The sequence below is a fragment of the Penicillium longicatenatum genome (genome assembly GCF_028827895.1).
Source record: "Penicillium longicatenatum strain IBT 33135 chromosome Unknown contig_1_segment0_segment0, whole genome shotgun sequence".
NCBI classification, from domain to species: Eukaryota; Fungi; Ascomycota; class Eurotiomycetes; order Eurotiales; family Aspergillaceae; genus Penicillium; species Penicillium longicatenatum.
Window position 1 is genome coordinate 3,255,284 of NW_026643119.1, and position 21,156 is coordinate 3,276,439.

A 21,156-nucleotide genomic window follows, 5' to 3' on the forward strand; every position below is an offset into this window, starting at 1 on the left:
GACTTATTGAAAACATGATAGCTCATGCCCGGCTTCGTGGATGCTGCGCTTTATTGCTTGGGTTTCATATTTCCAATCCGCATCTTCATCAAAGTTGATCACTCCAAGTCGCCCGAGGGATCTGCGGTATTTCTTCGGGCCGAAGGAAAACATAATGCGCGGAAATGCCCCACATCATAAATGACAGTTATGAATCATGCCCGCTTCTCATATACACCACAAGGAACTTCAAAATGTCGGAGATTACCAATTAGACACAATCCTGACTTTACTATTAATACAATACCAACAGCCACTTATCATTGGATGACTCTTAAGTGGCTCCGTAAAGCCTTGAAATGCCTATACATTCTCTCCTTCCACCTCCTTAATCTTGTTCTCCACATTGTATGCCTCCGCCGCACGTCTCTCGGCAACGGTGACATAGCCACGGAACTGAAGTGTGGGAACACTGTTCATAAAGAGCTCATCCAGCTCCTCATAAGTGCGCATACGCGTCTCTGGCACAAAGAAATATGCAAGGGCAATATATCCCAGCATAAAAGCACCAAACACAAAACCAATTTTAGCCTTGAGGTTGCCGTAATCCGGGTTGAAGATGTATGGAGAGACAAATGACCACATGGTGTAGATCGCCTGTTCAACGGAGATAGCCAGAGCAAGTGTCTTCGTGCGCAGAATGGACGTCGGAACCTCACCGGCAATTGCGTATACGTTGGATCCCACGCCTGCATTGAAGACGAAATTGTACATGGTGTAGAAGCCCACAGCGGCAGTGATACCTACGGAGTGTTAGTTAGGAGTTTATGGGGTTGTAATGGGTAAGAGAAAATGGGTAAGAGAATTGGTCATACCTGCTGTTGTGTTCACTGAGCCTGCGATACCCATACACAACAAAAGAATTGTCAGGGCAATACAGCCACCGATGAACATTGGACGTCGACCCCCGAAGTCACTGACCAAGAAAGAAAAGATGGCACCCGAGATAGACAGGATCTGAGCACCAATCTGAATCAGGAATGATTGCCGATCACCAATTCCAAGGTACTGGTACATAAGAGAGCCATAATTCGACACAAAACCCAGACCAGACATAGGTTCAGCAGTGAATACAAGCATGGCAATCATCGTCCGGCGCAAGTTGGTCCCTCGGAAACATTCCATATAAGAAACTGTCTTCTGGGATTCGGCTTCCTCGAGAGTCAACTTGATTCTCTCGAAGTGGCCTTCCGCATCATTAGGGTCACTGTACAGGCGACCCAGCACAGCACGAGCAGCAGTCATTTTGCCCTTGTGAACAAGAAAGACTGGGGACTCGGGCATGAAGATTTGTCCAACAAATCCAATCACTGCAAATCCCCACTGAGCACACACCAGCGATTTCCAGGACCAGTCGTTATCCCATGAAGATGTATAGTAGGACATGATAGCAGAGATGAATGGCCCGATGCATTGTGAGAGATTACAGAAACCAATCACCGAGGCTCGAATAGCAAGGGGTGAGATATCAGCCACATAGGCCGTGCAGAGGTTCTGAAAGGCACCAATAGCCACGAAATTCATCATTTTCCCGCCGAAGAACATGGCAATAGACGTAGTTGCGAACTCCACGCCGACTGAGGCAATGTTTATCGCGCACGCGAAGAGAAGAACGGGCTTGGTGCCAAAGTGATCCGCGAAATAGGATCCTCCCCACGCACCTACAATGGCCGCTGCGTTCGATCCTCCATTCAGTGCAGACTGCCAGTCGGTACTGATGAAATAGGATCCATCGGTGTTCATCTTGCCGAACCGGCGTTTGAATTCCGTGATGCTGATTACCGAGCTGGAGGATTGGTTTTCGAATCCGCGGACAATTAGTGTCCAGAGCATGACACCGATTCAGAACAGAAGACGTGGATCTTTGCACAGGGTCTCCCAGTAGCTGCGGTTGTGCTCTTGCTGTTGAATCGCACGTCCACGGAGCTCATTCGCGCTGGGTGCAGCTGTTGTGTCTTCCAGCGTGTGCTCCACATGGCTGGTATCCTCCTTTTTCTCCATGATAGTATTTGTGGAAAAAGAAAACCAAAACCAAAATCAAAAGAGCCCAGGTATGTTCCAACACAAGGCGCACGACACGAGACACAAAGGCCGGGAAATCGTCACTTAAGAGGGCCGATCATTACCCCCGAGGTATACCCGGGTGTCTTCCCCGGATTTCCAGATCTGGGGATGTCTGCGGGGTGATGCATGATCCGGAAAATCCGCGCGTGTTTTCAGAACTGTAGTCTCGGGCTTTCATCGCCCGAATCCTTGTTTACGGTAACATCTCGGTACTTGGCTTCTTGGCGAGTCTTGAAACCAGGCCTAAGCAGCTTTGTGATCGGCCCATCTTCGAGCAGACAAGGGTTGGATTCGGCTCTTGGGCTTTCCAACTGGCTCTGCTCGGGTTCGACGATATGTTGCCTCGCAGGATGAAACTTTGTTGCCGGAGACTTTCAAACTGAGCGACTTTCATCAGCCCGGAAATGCCGCGCCGTAATATAGTGAGGCCTTTCGGGTCTTGTTAATAGTATGATTCGATTAATTCGTTTGTCTGCGACTCTCGTGAGTGTTCCCCTATATTTATGTATTGATTGCGTTAGCAGAATGTAGCGTAGGTAGTATTTCGAGTGAGGCTCAGATTGACTTGAGGGTTATATGTTTCATCTACATCAATGCAGCATTCAAGTGTCTACTTGCATGTGGGCCATGCACTGATTAACAGACCCCACCAAAATACTGGGCTCTTTTGGTCTAAAGATAAATGTCAGATACACTACAGAGGCTTGGAAGCAGCTTATACGTGGTAAAGCTGCCCCACTGATAAGGGAAGCCAGGATCGAGGTGGCTATAACGAAGCAGTGAAACCCCGCATTTATGATGCTGGCCATACTCTCTTCACTTTGACCCGAAATACCAGCTGTCTATCTGACACATAATGGCTACTAGATCGCGCAAAGGATGCATTTCCTGCAGGCACAAGCCAAGATCAAATGTGATGAAGTGCATCCGGCGTGTGGGACCCGCGCTTCGGCGCCGTCCGTGCAGCGGATACAGTGGGTCATCATCTGGCCGTATGCTGTCACCCAAGCGTTCAGGTACTGCCAAACTAGTGGAAGCGAAGCGTCGAATGTCTTTTATCTCGGATTCTTACATGGTCACCGCACATCCAGCAGATCATGACAAAAATGCCAAGAGCGTCGCGATAATATACACGGGATATTCGGCAACATGCACCAAGGCAACATATTACCTGTAATCAATGACATTAGAAACATCAAATAAGGCACCGCCTCTCATGAGAACACCCTACTTGATTTCTCTGAATGAAGTTTTGGCTGCGGACAAAGCTTTCATCGAAGTATATTTCTTGCGATACCCTTCTGAAATAATCATGAACAACGATGTCTTCGTGCAAGAGATGAATGGAGCCGTTATATCCCTCCTGCAGCAAAGCCCTACAGCAGTCGGGGACTCGCTAGCGGCTATCGGAGAAAGTTACGTCAAAGATTCTGTGGATTTAGACTTAGTGTTGAATCGCAAGATGCGCCTTCTCAGTCGACTACGACTGATTGACGAAGGTGGAAGCAACCCAGAGCTAGTTCTGATGCTGCTACTGGCGCTTTGTGGGGTTGAGGTATTTTTGAACCTAGGGTTACAATGAATAAGTCTGCTGATGAGACGATACAGCTTGTGAACCCTCAATCTGATGATGGTGGAAAGGCACTCTCCGCGCTCATCGTCAATGTTTCTCTCATTTTAGAGGTCTATAGTCGCCAAGGAAAGGAGCTGACTAGAATGGCTAAATATTTCGTGAGAGGGTTGGCCCGTCAAGACCTTCTGATTTCTCTTTCGCGCATGCAACGCACTAAGATTGAACCGCGTATCTGGCTGGACGAGTACTCCATGTGCCATGGTGACCGACTAATGAGATTCACGACTACACTAGCTCCAATCCTTTCGGAGCTTTCCGGTCTCGCTGAAGATGTTTGTTATGCTTTGGATTGTCGTTCCATCACCGATAAGAAATACGACCCTGCAGAGTCAATGCCTAATGACCTTGCCATTGGATGCACCAATTCATTCGAGAGGGAAGCAATCATCCGCGCTCAACTACTGACCTGGCGCCCTGTTCAAGATTTGTCCATGTCAATACAAGCGTCACATAAGTTTCTCCTCCACGCATACGCATGGAGAGCAGCAGCGCTCCTATACCTATTTCGTCTTTTCAATCGAGCAGGGAGTTCGACGAAAGCAGATACCGAAGCCCTTTCCATGGCCTACGAGACTGTGGCTCAGATTTCTGGCTCACCTCAAGATATCAAACTCTCTCTTTGGCCGCTATTCATCGCTGCGTGTGAAGTGGAAAAGCCCGAGGATCGGCTTCATATTTCCCGGCTGTTCGACGATATTTACCAGGCGCGGCCCATGGCCACCACCAGGCGTACCAAAACCTTTTGTGCTGAGCAAGTATGGCTTGCAAGAGATTCAGGTGCGAATTGGGACTGGATGTATTTGGCACGATGTGCATCCAATTGTCCCATCCCGCTGTAATTTATACGACGCTTAACGTTTGGAAATTTTCATCGGACACAAAGAGTAATGAGTCAAATTGGTAAATTCCAGATATAATACATCGATAGGTTTCCTTATCATTTCTCTATTGTTCTCATATGTTCCTGGCTCTTGTTGATTCACCTATTTGTCATAGCTGGATCGCAAGACGTTACATCTTGCTCTGGCTGATCTTCCACTCCTCCAATTTGAGCAACTTGTGAACCATACTCATGCACTGCGTCTCTACCCCCAAATCAAGAGAGCCTTTCTCAAGGGATTTCCTAGAATAACATCCAACTCCATTGGCCTTCTATTTTCCAGGTCCAGCAACATGCTCGGTCGATAGTTGCAATCATCCGGCAATCGATATGCCATCCACTCTACAATTGATTCCGGCATGAGATAACCAGCCGCTTTTGCAATACTCCATATCTCCCACATCATAGGAACAAGGATGGTCTCTCTTCCTTTGCTTCTCTGCAGCTCGCCGAAATCAATTCTCATCAAAGCACACAATGTTTTATACGTCCCGTTCCATAGCAATTTCTCCCACCTCGCAACCTGGATATCATCGACCCATTCACACACGCTTACGCCTCCCATATTGTACATATTGAAAAATTCTTTCGACCTCTCGATGCTGATCGCATCATCAATGCCAGCGTGAAGGTGAGGACCCATCTTTGAGACGTCTTTTCCAATTTGGACAACGGTATTGGGACTATTTATTGAACTTCCAATGAGGCTCACACTGCTCATCACTGCATTTCCGGGCCATGCCCGGATTACATCTTCTTATACGCGGGGCGATGGGTCTTCAAATCATTTATACAAGCTATTGCTTCTTTGAAAATCAAAAGAAGGAGAAGAAGGGTCTTCTGCATGAGAGCAATTCGACAGAGGAGGCAATGGAGGGTTTCGATGATCTCACTGACAAGCAGAACCGACATTTCAGGTATCGAATCTAACGCAGTGTCAAACTTGATAAGTCGATCAGCTCAATGATTCAATACGCCGATCGCGCAGCCACGCTAAGTGTTACCCAATGTATTGCACGCTCTGTCCAATGTCAGTCTCAAAATTTTTGTACTAAAGCTTATCAATAAAGTATACATGATTGTCCTTACTTCATGGGCTAGTACATAGAACCATGAGGCGTGGACAAGAGAGCCATCGAATCTTGATTGGGACATATTCGTAGATTTGTATTTCAAGGAATCAAAAGCTGCACTGACTGGGGCCAAAAGTCATGTCGAACGTCAAGGATGCCCAGTATATGCGTTGATCAACATGTCGCACGATTACGTTAACCTTCGAAGCCTGGCTAGGCAGCAGGCGGGGCTCAAATGTGGGGGGCCAGACCGTTATAAACCGATTTCCTCATTCAACTATAATCCATCTACATCAAAGATGTCATTTCTCCCACCTGAGATCTGGTTCTACGTCCTCGATGAACTCGAACAAACCAGTGACCGTATCCGGCTTCTCCAAGTCTGTCGGCATTGGAATACAGCGCTATTTGCCAAAGTGTACTCGAGTCTGATGATTCCCTTCCCCGAAAAGCTAGTCGCTTTCGCAGAAGCGCTTCATCAGAATCCCCGACTGAAGCCTCTCGTACATGAGCTCCATATCCCAGACTTCTATGCTGAACAGTTCGAAGATGTCCGGGTCTATAATCGCACATTGTTCCACAAGTTCCTGGAGTCCTTCGCGGACAATGACGAGGAACTAACCAAATGGGAAGAGAATCTAGACATACAAAATACATCTGCCTGGCTCACGGTAATCCTGATTTCCCTCCCCAATCTCCAACATCTCCATCTACGTTGGGGCGGTTATGGCTCAGAAACAGCGAATACACGCTGGGCAATTTCTAAGATCGCAAGCAAGTCTCCAAGGGAAGATCTGCCGTTGCAACACCTCCAAACTCTCACCTCGGTATATGAGGACGTCAAAGAGTGCTTCCCCGCAGAGGAATTCATTCCGTTCCTCAAACTGTCGTCCATGCGAACACTGCACCTAAGTACTATCATTGATCGTGTCAGCGACGATGAAGACCCGATTTTCGGTGTTTCTTTCGATCTTCCACAAGGTGTCTCCCGTGTCCGCAAGCTGATCCTCAAAAATTCCAACACTCCACACGGACTGCCTGAGTTCATAGCCGCGTGCGCGCGCCTTGAGCACTTCGAGTATCAGCACAACAATCAGTTCGAATGGGGGGAAGCGTACCGGAATTACCGGTGTCGAGTCTTCCGCGCGCCACTCTTAACGCAGAAAGATAGCCTGCGCGTGCTACGACTAAATGATGTCGGTGTGACGAAGCCACAAGAGGTGGATGAACCTGAAAAAGACCTTCAAGCGTCGAAGGCGCAGGCTTGGTTTGGGAGTTTGGTTGAGTTTGTGGCCTTAAAGGAATTGAGAATACCAGTGCGGAATCTCCTGGACGGCACAGCTAGTAAGGAGCCTAGCCTAGCTCTAAGTGAGGTTCTGCCCTCTGGTCTTGAAATCCTCGTTCTGACCAAGGTGGATTTCGTTGAGTGTTTTATGCTTGAGAGACAGCTCAAGCGCTTTTTGGATGTCAAAGAGCAGCAATTTCCTCAGTTACGGATACTTTCGCTACAAACATTTCAGATGGAGGTTTTTCCCGGTGAAAAGTTGAATTTGGAAACAAATAATTGGGCGGTTCCGAGGTTGGTAGAAACGGTGTTTGCGGATGTTAGGAGCATTTGCGAGGGACGTGGCGTTGAGTTTAGCTTTGCCCATGATGGAGATTTTCAGATTTTAGCCGATGGGGAGGTGGTAGATGATACTGATGAGTACGGCGGAAGAACTGCTTGGTAGGATCTTGAGATTGATGAATCCCTTACTTGGGTGAATATAAAATGTCACGACATGAATCATGCTGATGTATCATCGATTGCTCCACTTTGTATTTGGGATTCTCGGCGGAAATTAGGTGTGGGAATGCCTATAGTATTGTTCAACAATGAAAACAAGGAAAGACAATAAGCAAAATTGACGACCCTGTCCTGTATGCGCCTAGATATTTCACAAAAAGAGAACCCAGCAGTCCCTGTGAATGCTGATAGGAACCATGCAAGAGAACGGTCTATGGGGAGCTGACGCGACGCCACATGCTAAATTAAACCTCGGAGAGCAAAAGTACAAGACCAAGTTTAAGTGGATCCAATAATAAGGAAATCGACCGTAACAGATGAGAGAAACAAACAATTGGAGGCCAGGTATATGGTAATAGAAAAGAGAGAACACCAACGCCGCCCGCGCATATGCGCTTTTTTATTTTAGATGCGTAAAAATCCCGGCCTATACCTGGGATGGACTCAGACTCGATCGAGAGCGCTGAGAAAGAGATCGACGGCCGCGACTTGATGGTGCTCGATCCGTTGTGGGAGCGTGTTCAAAGAAAGGGGTCAGGTCTGGATTTTGACTCGGCGGGGTCTTGGAGGTTACAGAGTATTCGCCCAAAACACGGTCATCGGCAGCCGTATCAGGATGAACTTCAATGCCCTGCTGACCATCCAAGCCACCATGACCATCCATATTTGGGAAGCTCATGGAGTCGCCATCTTCGTGACCTCGTTCAATAGGCGACCATCCGGCGATACTACCGGCCACGATACCAGCCATGGCAGCGGCAGGTCCAAACGTCGAGTTGGATCGGGAGCGGGTATTGCGCCGAGAGCGAGACTCCGGGGTTGCGGGCATAGGAGGCGGGCTTCCGTTATCATCACCGGTTGGCGTGGGTGGAGCCGAAGATTCCCGAGACCGAGAACCGCTCCGAGACCGAGGGAGGAGTTCCTGCGGATGCTGAAGCTTGTGTCGAATATGGCTCAAGCGACCACCACGAACAGTCTTGATGAATGCAAGCTGATCACGAATCTCCTCCAGAGCCGGGTTCCACTCGTAGCGACGGTCCTCGTCTGAAACAACAAGCTCAGGACCAGCCTTCTTACGGTGCCAAAAGTGCGGGACAAGTTTGCTAGCGAATGAATCGGGAATAAGACGGATGACAACGGCTATCGGCAGTGAGATGGCACCAAGAACTAAGCTGACAGCCCACTGGCTTCCTTGATCGAGACGCTTGACCGAAAACGCTTGGCCACCAACAAAGATGATCAAGACTTGACCTCCAATGATGATGGTTTGGATGCCGATGAACCATTTGTTTCGCCAAATTCCTTCCATGATGTTGAGCTTGTTATCAATACGGCGAGAGTTGTACTGGTTGAAAATTTGCATGAAGACAAAAGTGTTGAACACAACCGTCTGCATGATATCATCATTCCAGGGAAATATGGATTGACCAGCAAAGTTCAGCACAAAAGTCACCACCAATTGATAGATCGCTTGTCCAATGATCATTTTCCACATAGTAACCGTGATAAGTGGAGACGATTTTGGCTCAGGTCGGCGGTCGAGGACGTATGGGGATGGGGGATCCGTTGCAAGTGCAAGGGCGGCAAAGGTGTCCATGATCAAGTTGACCCACAACAGTTGAACCGCACTAAGAACAGAGTCCTCTGAGCTGCTAGCAACTGCAGACACGAAGGTGAGGATGACAGCCGTGATGTTGACAGTGATTTGGAACTAGACATTATTAGCAACCGTGAAATTAAAAGCATCTGGGGTATGCATACCTGAAGGAACTTCTTCACCGCGTCACTGACCGTGCGACCCCAAGCCATAGCTTTGACAATGGACGCAAAGTTGTCATCCATCAGGATAATATCTGATGCCTCCTTAGCAACTTCAGTACCAGTAACACCCATCGCAAAACCGACATCGGCGTTTTTGAGAGCTTGGGCATCATTGGTACCATCTCCGGTCACAGCGACAGTCTCACCCAACTTCTTGAGTTGGTTCACAAGAATCTTCTTATCTTCGGGGCTCGATCGTGCAATGACCTGCAGTCTCGGGATAATTTGATTCATTTGCTTCGAGCTCAGCTTGCGGAATTGAGGACCCTCAATGGCAATACCACCGGGTGTGTAGATACCACATTCCTGGGCAATGGCTTTGGCCGTATTGATGTTGTCGCCAGTTACCATGCGAACAAAGACGCCCGCACGCTGACAGGTGTGAACGGCTTCCGCAACACCAGCCCGAACGGGATCCTGAATACCGAACAAACCGAAGAGACACATGTCTTTGAAGATGGACTCAAAGACAGCCATGTTGCGGTCACTTTCCTGAGTCGCGGCCCCACGAGGGGGCCACTGTTCAAAGTCCCGGTAAACGAGAGCGATACAACGCAAGGATCGAGATGTGTAATTTGTCATGATGGTGTCCAAAGTGTTGCGATTTTCCTCGGTAATGGGTACCTCGGACAACTCTGCAGTTGGGTCTCGGATGATTCGAGTCGATTTGGACATCAAAATCTCTGCAGCACCCTTGACAAGCATGCGGTATTTACCGTTCTCCAGTTGAATCACAACAGCCATGCACTTGCGGCTGGAATCAAAGGGAAACATCTGCGCAAGTTTCGTGCTAGCGCGACTCTCGGCAGGCGGCCCCATTCCAAGATGTTCGCGAGCAAAATGAAGCAGCGCAGTCTCTGTCTTGGATCCAATAAACTGGTTGACACCATCCTGCTCTCCTTCGAAGGCAGTGGAGTTCAAAACAATGTGTTTGAGAAGAAGATCTTTGACCGAGGGCGAGAGTGTTGCAACAAATTCTGCGGCGGACACATCCCCAGACTGTTCAGTGGCCGGGTCTGTAGATTTATCTCCAAACCTAGACGTAGTGCCCAGAGTAGCAGCAACAGCGCTCATTTTATTTTCGGTTAGGGTTCCAGTCTTGTCGGAGCAAATAGTCGTCGCATTTCCCATGGTCTCACAAGCCTTGAGGAAACGGACCAAATTGTTATCTTTAATCATTCTTGTCGTCGCAAAAGCGAGAGCGAGTGTCACCGCCAGCGGCAATCCTTCGGGAACAGCAACAACGACAATGGTCACGGCGACGATGAAAATCTGCAGGAAATCCTGGCCCTTCGCATCGGCACCGCCTTCAATGTCCTTCAATCGAACCAGGAACTTAATGAAAAGGACAACAAACAGCAGCAATCCAGATGCTAGACCAAGCTTGGCAATGTACTCGGCCAGCTTGTTGAGCTTAGTCTGCAATGGAGTTGTTTCACCTTCCTCCTGGAGGGACATCAAAGTTCGGCCATGGGTGGCATTCACACCTGTCGCAGTGACCAGAAATTTGCCCACGCCCTCGGATACCTTTGCGCCGGAAATGATAAACGGATCCATTTTTCGGAGATCTTCGTGGTGCTCGATAGCTCGGTAGACTTCATCACCAGGAGTTTTCCGTAAAATATCCGATTCTCCAGTAGCTGAAGATTCGTCACATTTGACGTCGTGGCCATCAATCAAAATACCATCGACTGGAACCATGTCGCCTGGCTCCAGGTGCATGACATCTCCGACAACGAGGTCATGGATCGAGACTTCAGCTGTCTTGCCAGATCGAATTACCTTGACCAGGCGGTTTTCCTTCTTCTTGTTGAGCTTGGCAAACTGTCGTTCTTTCTGCCAGTCATTTGCTGCACCCACTACTACCACAATGATAATGGCGATCAGAATTGCCAGGCCCTCGACCCATTCCACGCCTGGTTCTCCATTCGTGGGGTGCAGGGATTGCGGGATACCGACAGCAAGAGAGATGATAGCGGCGATCGTCAGTAGAATCAGCACTTTGTCGTTGTAAGCAATCCATGCCAACTCCCAAATTGTCTTGAGCTTCCTCTCTGGTAAGACATTAGTGCCATATACCCGTCGTCGGTCCCCAAATGACTGGTCTGATTCTGTAACAATCGAAGAGTTACCAGGCGGGGGCGCTGTCGGTGAGGATGCCTTCGTCGCAGGGCTGGAAGTGGTAACGTCCTCGAAGCTCACAGCACCTTCGAGTGTCGTCTCGTCCACGCTAAGACCGCTCTGCGCGTCAGTGCGCAACCCCTTTTCCAAACCACGCAATCCACCGAGCGCACGAAATGCAGCAAAACTCTTGGGATTGAGTAATTTGTTCAACTGGCCAGGAGAGAAGGCGAATTTGTTATTTTCCACCTCGAACTCGCTTTCTCGGCCTGGATCCGGGGTAAGCGCATCCTCATCGTCGACGTTGGCATTTTTCTTAATAAGATCAGATCGTGAGCCGTGAGACGCAGTGGACACATAAGTATCTCCGCCATAAGTGCTTAATGACTGGCTGGTATCCTCCGATTCCAACGAATTGCCGCGAGACCGTGTTCCAGGTACCGACAGGAAATTCGAATGGACCTCGGGTGTCTTGGTCTTGTTTGGGGATGAGATATTATGGGGCGAGGTTGGCCGGTCGTCTCGTTCACGATCCCGGGCTTCTGACGAGGCATTGGAACGGATGGACGCGCTGCATCGCATGTCTGTTGGGGAGACATTGCTGGGACTGCTAAGAGCATTTGTATCCGACTCGACGGTATCCGTGGAGAGCTTGAGCGATGGCTGGGGCGGAGTCGAGAGAAGTTGAACCGGGTAATCGCTGGCGTCGGGGGAGTTTACCGCGGAGGTATCGATGGTGATTGTGGGTGCTCGTTCTCTACGCAAGGGTGTCGCGCCTTGGGCAGACTCTTCGCCATTTCGATGCGGCTCGGACATGATGATAGTAGTTGAACCGATCACCGTTTATGCGGGCGGCACCTTGAAAGTGGCTGATGGTCGTTGCATGGATGGGGTAGGCAAATCCGGCAATGTAGATGGGTTGTCGTCTGGGTTGTAACTCAAGTCGAGCTTGAATCGGTGTAGAGCTGCTGGAAAGTTCTAGGTTCCATGGGCCCAGAATCGAAAGTCAGGATCGAGGGGAGTGATGAAGTCACAAATTCGAAACCCAGGGGGGAGGAAAGGGTAGAAAGGAGGTGTGAGTTGGCCGGAAGCAGAGAGAGAGTTTAGACTTCTCTCCTACACGCCACACCACAGATTGACAGCAAAAGACGACCAAAAGCCCCTTAGATCCACACGGGTCTCGACTTCTTGCCAATAATTGTCTTTGTTTTCCTATACCCGCTCTTGCAGATTTGGGTCCACTTTTCTAGCACAGCCCCAGTGGGGGAATGATCTGTCGGCTCTGAGATATCAACAGATAAACGTCCTGAATGCCCTTCGCTTAGGCGCTAAGGAGAGGGGAATAATCGAGGGGATTCGAACAAGAAGACCCGACAATGGACGGAAACCCGGCGGAGCACGAAGGGAGGCGATACGCCATTTTGCACTGCCTCAGTCGCCAAGCAAATCCGGGATCGGGACTGCGGAGGCCCAAGGGGGGGCGAATAGGGGCCGCTGTTTAATGTTTCCCCATCCTGTCGAACTTTTCTCGACCGTTGGTTGGAGATGACGTCCCAAATATGCAGCGCATTGGATCCACTTGGCCTTTGTGAAGTTTATTCCACCTACTGTAGATACCCAAGTCGAGCTTAGACGAGGCGTCTACGAAGCACTGGGTACAAGCCATGCGTGATTTGCCCAATTCATATGCAATATCCATGTTATCACTCCCGTGATATCTAAGCTATATACCGTGGGTCCAGTCGGAGAAACCCCCTAGCAATATATCGGTTAATATACGTGTGCTGAGTAGCCTCAGCAAGGACATAACCACCCTTGCAATAACTCTATGGATGTGATACTAGAAGCTGCGAGTGCAACACCTAGCAGAGACCTTTAGAAGCTCTATATCTGACTGTACCACTCGGATTATGTCTCATGTACCCCAACTACACCCAATATGGATTAAGTCATAGACCGTAAGCACATGGGAAATACTCCGGATATAAATCGCCTCAAAAACTCAAAGTGCCGGGAATTGTCATCCGTCATCACATCCACATCCAAGCAGCTCACCGTCAAAGAATAGGATTACAATGACCAACCCAATCAAGGACTACGGCTTCACAGCCGTCCCGGCTTCGGCCACTGTCCTTCTAACCTCAACGCAAGCATACCCACGCCTCCACGCAAACCCACCCCCAATCCCCGTCAGCGAAACCCCCATCCCCACCACGGCTCTAGCGCAACGCATCAACGAATACGCACAAATCCACCTGCCCGAAGCAACCTACAATCACTCCTTGCGCGTATACCACTTCGGTCTCGCAATCAAGAAGCACCGCCTCGCTTTCGAAGACTGGGCCTTCTCGGACGAGACATACTTCCTCGCCTGTGTGCTGCACGACATCGGCACGACGGATACAAACCTTCACGCCACCCACCTGAGCTTTGAGTTCTTTGGCGGGTTCCTGGCGCTGCAGCTACTGCAAGATAGTAAAGGTGGCACTAGTGGGTCCGCCGCGCCGCGAGAGCAGGCGGAGTCTGTGGCGGAGGCTATCATCCGGCATCAGGACCTGTGCGAGGTTGGGAAGATTACAGCTGTGGGACAGCTTTTGCAACTCGCGACAATCTTTGGTGAGTGAGGTCCGAAAACTTAACCTTATCCCGGTGTGCGCTACCGCTACCGCTATCAATGCCGATGGAGACATCCAGAGGTAGTACTGCACTGCCACTCTTGGTGTTTTCTTGGTCTTTTGCTTTCCCTATTCGGGACATCAAAGCGGGTCATCTATCTGCACTAGAACTTGTTAGCCGATGAATGGGTCCATGATGTTACAACGCTAGGTGGATTCTCTACCTAAATGATGCGTCATTTCATATGTCATGAGTCCTAGCGTGACCGACATATCTTGTCTACCCTCTATATCTCTTCATCTTTTATCATATCACCTGGTGATTAGAGTTTTTTTCTCCTGCTAGAGTGGAGTTATGGACTGATCGTCTATTTTTCGGCTCTTAGATAACACCGGCTCTTATGCCGATCTTGTCCATCCGGATACGATCAAGGACGTTTGTGCGCACTTCCCGCGCTACCAATGGAGCGGGTGTTTCGCTGCGACGATCCGCCGGGAGAACGGATTGAAGCCGTGGGCGCACACGACCGCGCTAGGGGAGGAAGCATTCCCGGCGAAAGTGCTGGGAAATACGTTGATGGAGCCATATGAGTGATTTGTTGCAGATTGGCAAACTTTTCGACTTGCCGAGGGTCTTCGGAGTAAACGGGATTAACTTGATGAGTAAAAGCAACATACGAGGCATAAAACTCATTACAAAATGCATTACGAGAAAAGAAATGACGAGCTTAATAACCATGGCAAATTGCTGTGATCGATGCATTGTAAATTCTAAATCCCATACGTAAATAAATCCTGCCCACTCATTTCACTGTCCGGGCCTAGAGTTTGTCCCTTGCTTGCCGCCTGGGCACCTGCTAATTGTACACACATGATTACAGTCACACAATTCACTTGCGTGGCTCGAACACAGCCTCATCGTTCTCGGGCCCACTAACGCGCCAGATGCCCAATGTCTGCCCATTGTCGTAGACACGGTCGTCTTTCGGGTCGGTGAGAACCATAGCCTTGCTGGACAAGGCCAAGGCATCCATGAGCTCAGCCATACGTTTCGACTTGGTAAAGCTCCGGGTCAGGTGCGGGGTGCTGGCGACCCAAATTGACACCGTCATACATTGTGTGAGCAGGAAGGGCTTTTCAAGAGAATGGCTGGCGTAGTAAAGAGCGTTATGGTAATCCAGAATCAAGTCAGGAAGATAAGTCTGGCGAATATATTCATAATCGCTTTCCTCTTCGGCTGTAATGATATTAGCAAGGTGGACGCTTTGATTGGAGGAAAAGACTGACCATCAGTAGCTTTGACAAGCCACTCCTCTACGACCAAGCCCACATTGGTCTCCACTTCCTCTAACAAGGCCGCTAAATCTAGCAGAGAATCCTTGACCGTACCGGAATCTCTCCGCCGTTTGGTCCTAAAATGGCCGTTAGATTTTTTTTTTCTCCTTTTTTCTTCAAATCGCAACCGAGATATACTTACTTCGAGATTTGGTCGTAGGCAAGAGCGAACTGTTCCAGAGCATCGAATCCAAGGGCCAGAGTTTCAAGGTTGTACATCCGAGTAGCCTTTTGGTAAGCACTGCCATCGCTGTTTAAGATGCCATTGCTGCTGGACAGGCTCCGACGGTGAAGGCTATTTCTCTTGGATTTCGACGGGCTAGACGGCGTAGAATCGGCTGGCGGCAGTTGTTCAAGGGTTGGGAATTCAAAGATATCCAGGCCAAATGTTTCCTGTGACACATTCGACAAATTCATCCGGTGGCTCAACTCACGAGCGGCAGCAAGTTTACCAGCGACTACAAATGTTAGTAAATGAGCAGGCAGATATGAGAAGAAACCTACCGAAGAGCTTGCGGTAGAGCCAAGCTCCAAGCTTGCAGATCTTATCCCACTGGCCGCCAGCGGAGCGAAGCCACTCCAGACTGCGAATCATCTTCTCATCCTCATCTGCAATAGAAGTACCGATCAAATCCTTCTTCGGCGGCATCAGTACTCGTGTGCCGTCCGGTCGCCGCACGACCCGGGAGTAGCCAGTGACACTACTAGAATGTTCAATTGAAGAAACACCAGCGCTAAGCCACGACCATTGAGCGTCAAGAACAGCTGCAACATCAATACCGTGCTTTTGCATATGCCGAATTTGCTGCTTTCTATCATGGGGGTCGGTGATCTCAATCAAAATCTTTGAGAAAACACTGTGACACATGTCTGTTGGGAGGAGAGAAGCATAAAGAGGGATAAGGTCATATAGACCCCTTTCTTCCAGGTTGGAAAGGTATCCTGCCACTATGACAGAAGCCGTTTCATAGAATTGAGTGTCGACAGGAGCATACCCAATGGATTTCACAACAAGATAAACATGAGCGGCCATTTTCAAGGCCTCGTCGTCATCTGCGGCGATGAGGAACGATTCATCCACTGGTAAGCCATTCACAGCAGGAACAATAGAGGATGCCCCATAGTGCTTGACGTTAATTTGAGAGACTGCCGTTGCAAATAATGAAAAGTAAGAGTCATAGCCCTTGCTGAGAATTGCAGCCTGGAGATTGCGGAAGGGATTACGCGACTCAAAACCGACTCGCTCATTGCCTCGCAAGTACTCGATGAACTTCTGCAGATCGGCATGACCGGCTGGCTCCGGCTTGAATGTGACAGGGGATGTAGGAGAATGGCTGAGCTTGTGCTGGAACTGATTACAGAAGCCACGGTAGCGTGAAAGCACAACCCGGTTGAAATACACGTAAAGGAAATCGTCCCAGGTGCTGCAGGCCGTGGTGGCGGGCTCAGATTCACCACAGAGCAGAGCATATACGGCCCGCTGGAACTCATCTGTGTCAGGGTTGCGTGTCAGAGCAGAGCAAGCAGCACGCCATGAGTCGTGGGAGTGGCTGTTCATCAATCGGGTCATCCCATCGTCAATGGGTGTTCGGGTTTTGGCAGTGTGTGTATCGACACTAGAACCGCAAAGACTGACAGCCCTCCAGCTCTCGAGGCGGGCTTGTGCCCATTCTCGAATCTTGGTCCAGTTCTCGCCCTGTCTCAGCATCTTCCAGCAAGTCATCCATGTAGCTCGCTCAAAGAACTCGTCCTGGGGTTGTAGGTCCTGCTTCTGCCGGGTAAGGGCATCTGGGTCTAGCTGCGTCACCAAGGGTCGTTGCCGGTCGTTGCTTAACAAAGAGCGTGAGACACTGGGGTCATTTGGCTCCAATGGCTGTGGCCAAGCACGCAGTCGCTTGTGTCCCTTGATAGCTTCCTTAGTGAACAGCCATCCGTGAGCCCACAGACCCTGGCCTCTTTCCGCTTGCGCTTCCATGTCGGCGATCAAAACGTCCAAATCCTGAGGTCCGGTCTTCGCCGTCTCCTCCAGCCATCTCATCGCAAGAACGCACTCCAAAGCATACCCATCAGCAGCAAGGAATTCCTCCCAGATTTCGCGATCTGACGAGTATCGGTGAAGGTTCTGGAATGCCGTTTGTTGCCCTTCTTTGAAGCTGGCGCGACTGGCCGGGTCATCGATACTGATGAGATTGAGAAGCAGGCGCCAGGTATCAGCCTCATACTGCAAGCGCATCACATCCTCGTCATCCTTTGCATCATTCCCATTGCTCTGTCGGAATCCGGTCTTTGCGCGCTTGAGGGTTTGCTGTTTGACTAGGTCTTGGATTCCATTTTGTGCAAGATCCCGGTAGCTTTCAACTAGTTTGTAGGCAGCTTGAATGCTCTGGAACTCATCGGTGGAATTCTTTCGCTTGAATTGGTCCAGCTTATCAGCATACGCCTCGATTTGGCGAGTAACGCGATCCGCAGTGCGGCGGAGTGGATGGAGAGCTTCCTGTGCGCCCGCAGCGGTGAACAGCTGAGGCGAGTCTAATCAATGAGCCAAAACTTCCTTTTTAGCGGCAAGGCAAGGAGGAATCGCGAAGGAGCCAGCTATGACATACCTTGAGCTCTGCCTGTCAAGCCCATCATAGACTTCAGACTGGGCTCCAAAACTGGGAAAGCGGATCCAGTCTCCGAAATATCGCCATTGGTAACGTCCATCTCCTCATCCATCTCGTCCATCTCATCCTCTTCTGTCTCTTCCTCAGTTCCGTCGTCTAGCTCCTCTTCATTTTCAGAGATGCCGTTTTCATCCATGCGCTCCTCGTCGTCCTCGTCGATGTTAATAATTTCTGATGTCTTGGGCGCAGGTGGAACCTGATCAAGGTGTTAGTGAGAAGAAATTGAAGAGTAACATATAGCGAAACAAACCTGCGACCGCAAGGTACGCGAAGACCTTGTGAGGGGAGCCATGATGCGTTAGCTCCTGTTGTTGATGGAAGAGAAAAGGGAAGCATTCATGTTTGTCTCTTTTGGCTGAGAGCGCGTTCGCCCCAAAGTGGTTTAGCTTGGTCGGCACGGGATCTAGTATTTAAAGAGCACAATTTTTTTTCCTTTCACTTTTTTCTTTTTTTTTCCACAAATGTCTATAGGCTTTCATTAGAGTCTCGGAACGAATCCATTCAATGTTTGTTCAGGTCCTTGAGGCCTCTCTGCGTGCTCAAGATTGTCTTAGAAGAACCTGCCAGTCCTTACAAATAGTCTAGTTCCCTCTGATGGGAGCTTAGCTTGGAAGGGGCTGGTACATGCCAATGCCATCTTATTTACATTGCGAAAAATCAAACAAAATTCCCTCTAATCATTTCTGCTCCTTCTCTGCTGCTTGTGCCCGCTGTCTCATCTTCAACCGTAGTAGGTTTGCTTTAGGGCAGCTCACCACTGAAGCCTGGTCCCCTCGCTCCTGGTAGAAAGCGTTGCAACATTCGTAGAGGGCGTCAATCTGGGCCTGACATTTATGCTCCTGCCAGGAATTCTTGTTCAGACAATCTACATGGCTTCATTAGCATGTGGCAAGCTCAAAATACATATCTCTGGACGTGTGTATACTTTGGATAGCACACTAGAATGGTCAGCATGAAGTTCTTTGACTGTCCGAAGGAGGAACCAGGCATACGGCTCGCGGATGACACGGCGTATCGTGCGACAGATCTTGCTTTAAATCCCCCTGCAGGAACGTATTAGTCCACAGATACTTTATTGGCAATATTAATCAACCCTACCATTTGTAAATCTTTTGTTCCGGACTTCTTTTCCTGGCAAACAATTAACAAAAACCAGGAAGGAAGCTCATCGAAAGCGGCTTCCAACAGGTGTGACGCAAAATAGATTCTCCGCCTTCGTGGGGCGAGATTCTGCCGTTGATATCTCTCTCTTGCCTCTTCCACTCCTCCGCTTCCCTTTCCTTTCCCTTCTAACTCTCGCAATTTCGTGTTCCTGTAAGTCAAACTGCCCCCGCATTGTCATCGCCCCAATCTAACATATCTCAGAGAACCAGATCTACGGGACCGCCATCTACATTCATTTCTTTTCGTTTCACCTACCGAGTAAGCACCCCGCGCCTGCTCTGTTGCGATTCATTCCCTGACAGCCAGCCAGCAACCGCCTTTTTATTTTCAAGATGTCCGAGGGAGAGCAAGCCGCTGCTCCAGTCGAGCACCTTAACATCAAGGTGACAGACAACAATAATGAAGTGTTCTTCAAAATTAAGCGCTCTACCCCATTGAAGAAGCTCATGGATGCTTTCTGTGATCGCCAAGGAAAGCAGATTGCCACTGTTCGGTTTTTGTTTGATGGCACCCGTGTGCGCCCCGATGATACTCCCGATGGTGTATGTATACCCTCCCAAGCCTTGAAACTATGGATAAGATATTCTGACATTATGATGCAATATAGCTTGATATGGCCGACGGTGATACCCTGGAGGTGCACCAGGAGCAAATTGGAGGCTATTAAGGAAATTATACTTTCTTGAGGTGCTCTCGGGTGAACTGTCTTGCCCTTGTGGCCCTTTGTTCACATGCCCCAGAGCATACGAGATGGACGATGACTCGAATGGCGATGTCATGGAGAGTTCTTCGCAAAGAATTCTTAATGTTGTGGGTTAACGATTCAACGATTTTCAGAACACATCCGGTGATTGGGATGCGCTACATACTATGGGATGAAATCATATGGTTTTTAAAACAACCACTAATTCCATATATTGGAGATAAAAGTCGCTGTATATCACAGCAATGTGCTCCGTTGAGCTATTCCCTATTAATCTCAGCTAAGCTGATAGTCTGCTCCAGCTCTAGACAGGTATCGTCAAAGAACAAATCACTAAACGCCCATGTTCATCTGAAGCTGGCTCCAGCGCCATGTAGATCACATATATACAGTTGGAGTATGTATTAAACACAGAGCCCCGTAACCATTTAAATTAAACAAGAAGAAATATGATCAACTCAACCAAGAAACGCGATGACTTAGTCTGTCCAAACAGATGCCTTCAACTTCTCCTCATCCTCTTTGGCTTTAGCTGCCTCTTCACGCTCGCGATTCCGCCTCTTAATCTCCTGCTCCTTCACCGCCCGATCATAAGCCCGCTGCTCCTCTGTCCGCTTAGGCGCCCGAATACCCAGCGCACCAGCGATAAGTCTCCCAGCAACAGCGGTCTGCTTCTCCGGGCGCTTTGCTGGACCAGAACTGCCCTGCCAGCCAGCAGAGGGAGAACCTACGCTCACGGCACCCCAAGGTTGCGAAGTTTGTGGCGAAATAGGTGTTGGCGGGGGATCAAGTGGTCCCTCCGTACTCAAAGTACTCAAAGTAGGAGAAAGGAGCGATGGTGATGCAGCAGAAACAGACTCATCATCCGAGAGATCGGCGTCGTCTTCCCAGGAATCCGCGACAACCTCTTTAGCTTTCTTAGTTGACTTTGGCTTTGCAGTGGATGGAGCCGAGCTCGGCGTCGAAAGGCCTTTCACCGTAGGTCGTGAAATATCTTTCACCGGCCCTTTCCCGCCAATCGATAGATCGCGAAGTGTGTGCTCCAGCTCGATTCGCGGATCAGACATGGTGGGGTTGAGATGGGCCGGAGCGGAATATCGAGCTGGAATTGTGCTAAGCAGGGGTTTCGTGTGGGGTCGTGAATTTGTATATAGATTTGTTTCTCTATATATATTTCGGAAACAAGGGAAGAATTTGTTGCAAGTAAAAGACAATTATAGGTGATGGCGTCAGAGCCACTAGCGCAACCTTGGTCAATC

General features: G+C 49.3%; 8 protein-coding genes across 8 annotated transcripts; 4 read left to right on the plus strand and 4 right to left on the minus strand.

Annotated features, from left to right (window-relative positions):
- Positions 1-342: 342 nt before the first annotated feature.
- N7484_001978 (general substrate transporter) lies at positions 343-2,040 on the minus strand (the record flags this gene model as incomplete). Its single annotated transcript, XM_057112398.1, has 3 exons — positions 343-782; positions 855-1,825; positions 1,889-2,040. The coding sequence occupies 3 exons, from the start codon at positions 2,038-2,040 to the stop codon at positions 343-345; spliced, it is 1,563 nt and encodes a 520-aa protein (XP_056977135.1).
- Positions 2,041-3,415: 1,375 nt separating this feature from the next.
- On the plus strand, positions 3,416-4,575 carry N7484_001979 (transcription factor domain-containing protein; the record flags this gene model as incomplete). The annotated part of the gene is made up of 2 exons (XM_057112399.1): positions 3,416-3,658; positions 3,712-4,575. 2 exons carry the CDS (start codon positions 3,416-3,418, stop codon positions 4,573-4,575), a joined length of 1,107 nt encoding a protein of 368 aa, XP_056977136.1.
- Positions 4,576-5,988: 1,413 nt separating this feature from the next.
- N7484_001980 (F-box protein) lies at positions 5,989-7,419 on the plus strand (the record flags this gene model as incomplete). The annotated part of the gene is made up of 1 exon (XM_057112400.1): positions 5,989-7,419. The coding sequence occupies one exon, from the start codon at positions 5,989-5,991 to the stop codon at positions 7,417-7,419; it is 1,431 nt and encodes a 476-aa protein (XP_056977137.1).
- Positions 7,420-7,902: 483 nt separating this feature from the next.
- pmcA (putative P-type calcium ATPase) lies at positions 7,903-12,233 on the minus strand (the record flags this gene model as incomplete). Its single annotated transcript, XM_057112401.1, has 2 exons — positions 7,903-9,186; positions 9,237-12,233. The coding sequence occupies 2 exons, from the start codon at positions 12,231-12,233 to the stop codon at positions 7,903-7,905; spliced, it is 4,281 nt and encodes a 1,426-aa protein (XP_056977138.1).
- Positions 12,234-13,492: 1,259 nt separating this feature from the next.
- Positions 13,493-14,627, plus strand: N7484_001982 (putative urea hydro-lyase/cyanamide hydratase; the record flags this gene model as incomplete). Its single annotated transcript, XM_057112402.1, has 2 exons — positions 13,493-14,033; positions 14,419-14,627. 2 exons carry the CDS (start codon positions 13,493-13,495, stop codon positions 14,625-14,627), a joined length of 750 nt encoding a protein of 249 aa, XP_056977139.1.
- Positions 14,628-14,922: 295 nt separating this feature from the next.
- N7484_001983 (nucleoporin Nup84/Nup107 family protein) lies at positions 14,923-18,322 on the minus strand (the record flags this gene model as incomplete). Its single annotated transcript, XM_057112403.1, has 6 exons — positions 14,923-15,269; positions 15,320-15,444; positions 15,510-15,825; positions 15,872-17,896; positions 17,971-18,226; positions 18,281-18,322. The coding sequence occupies 6 exons, from the start codon at positions 18,320-18,322 to the stop codon at positions 14,923-14,925; spliced, it is 3,111 nt and encodes a 1,036-aa protein (XP_056977140.1).
- Positions 18,323-19,526: 1,204 nt separating this feature from the next.
- On the plus strand, positions 19,527-19,861 carry N7484_001984 (SUMO family protein SMT3; the record flags this gene model as incomplete). Its single annotated transcript, XM_057112404.1, has 2 exons — positions 19,527-19,736; positions 19,802-19,861. 2 exons carry the CDS (start codon positions 19,527-19,529, stop codon positions 19,859-19,861), a joined length of 270 nt encoding a protein of 89 aa, XP_056977141.1.
- Positions 19,862-20,376: 515 nt separating this feature from the next.
- N7484_001985 (uncharacterized protein) lies at positions 20,377-20,964 on the minus strand (the record flags this gene model as incomplete). Its single annotated transcript, XM_057112405.1, has 1 exon — positions 20,377-20,964. The coding sequence occupies one exon, from the start codon at positions 20,962-20,964 to the stop codon at positions 20,377-20,379; it is 588 nt and encodes a 195-aa protein (XP_056977142.1).
- Between the last annotated feature and the right edge of the window lie 192 nt (positions 20,965-21,156).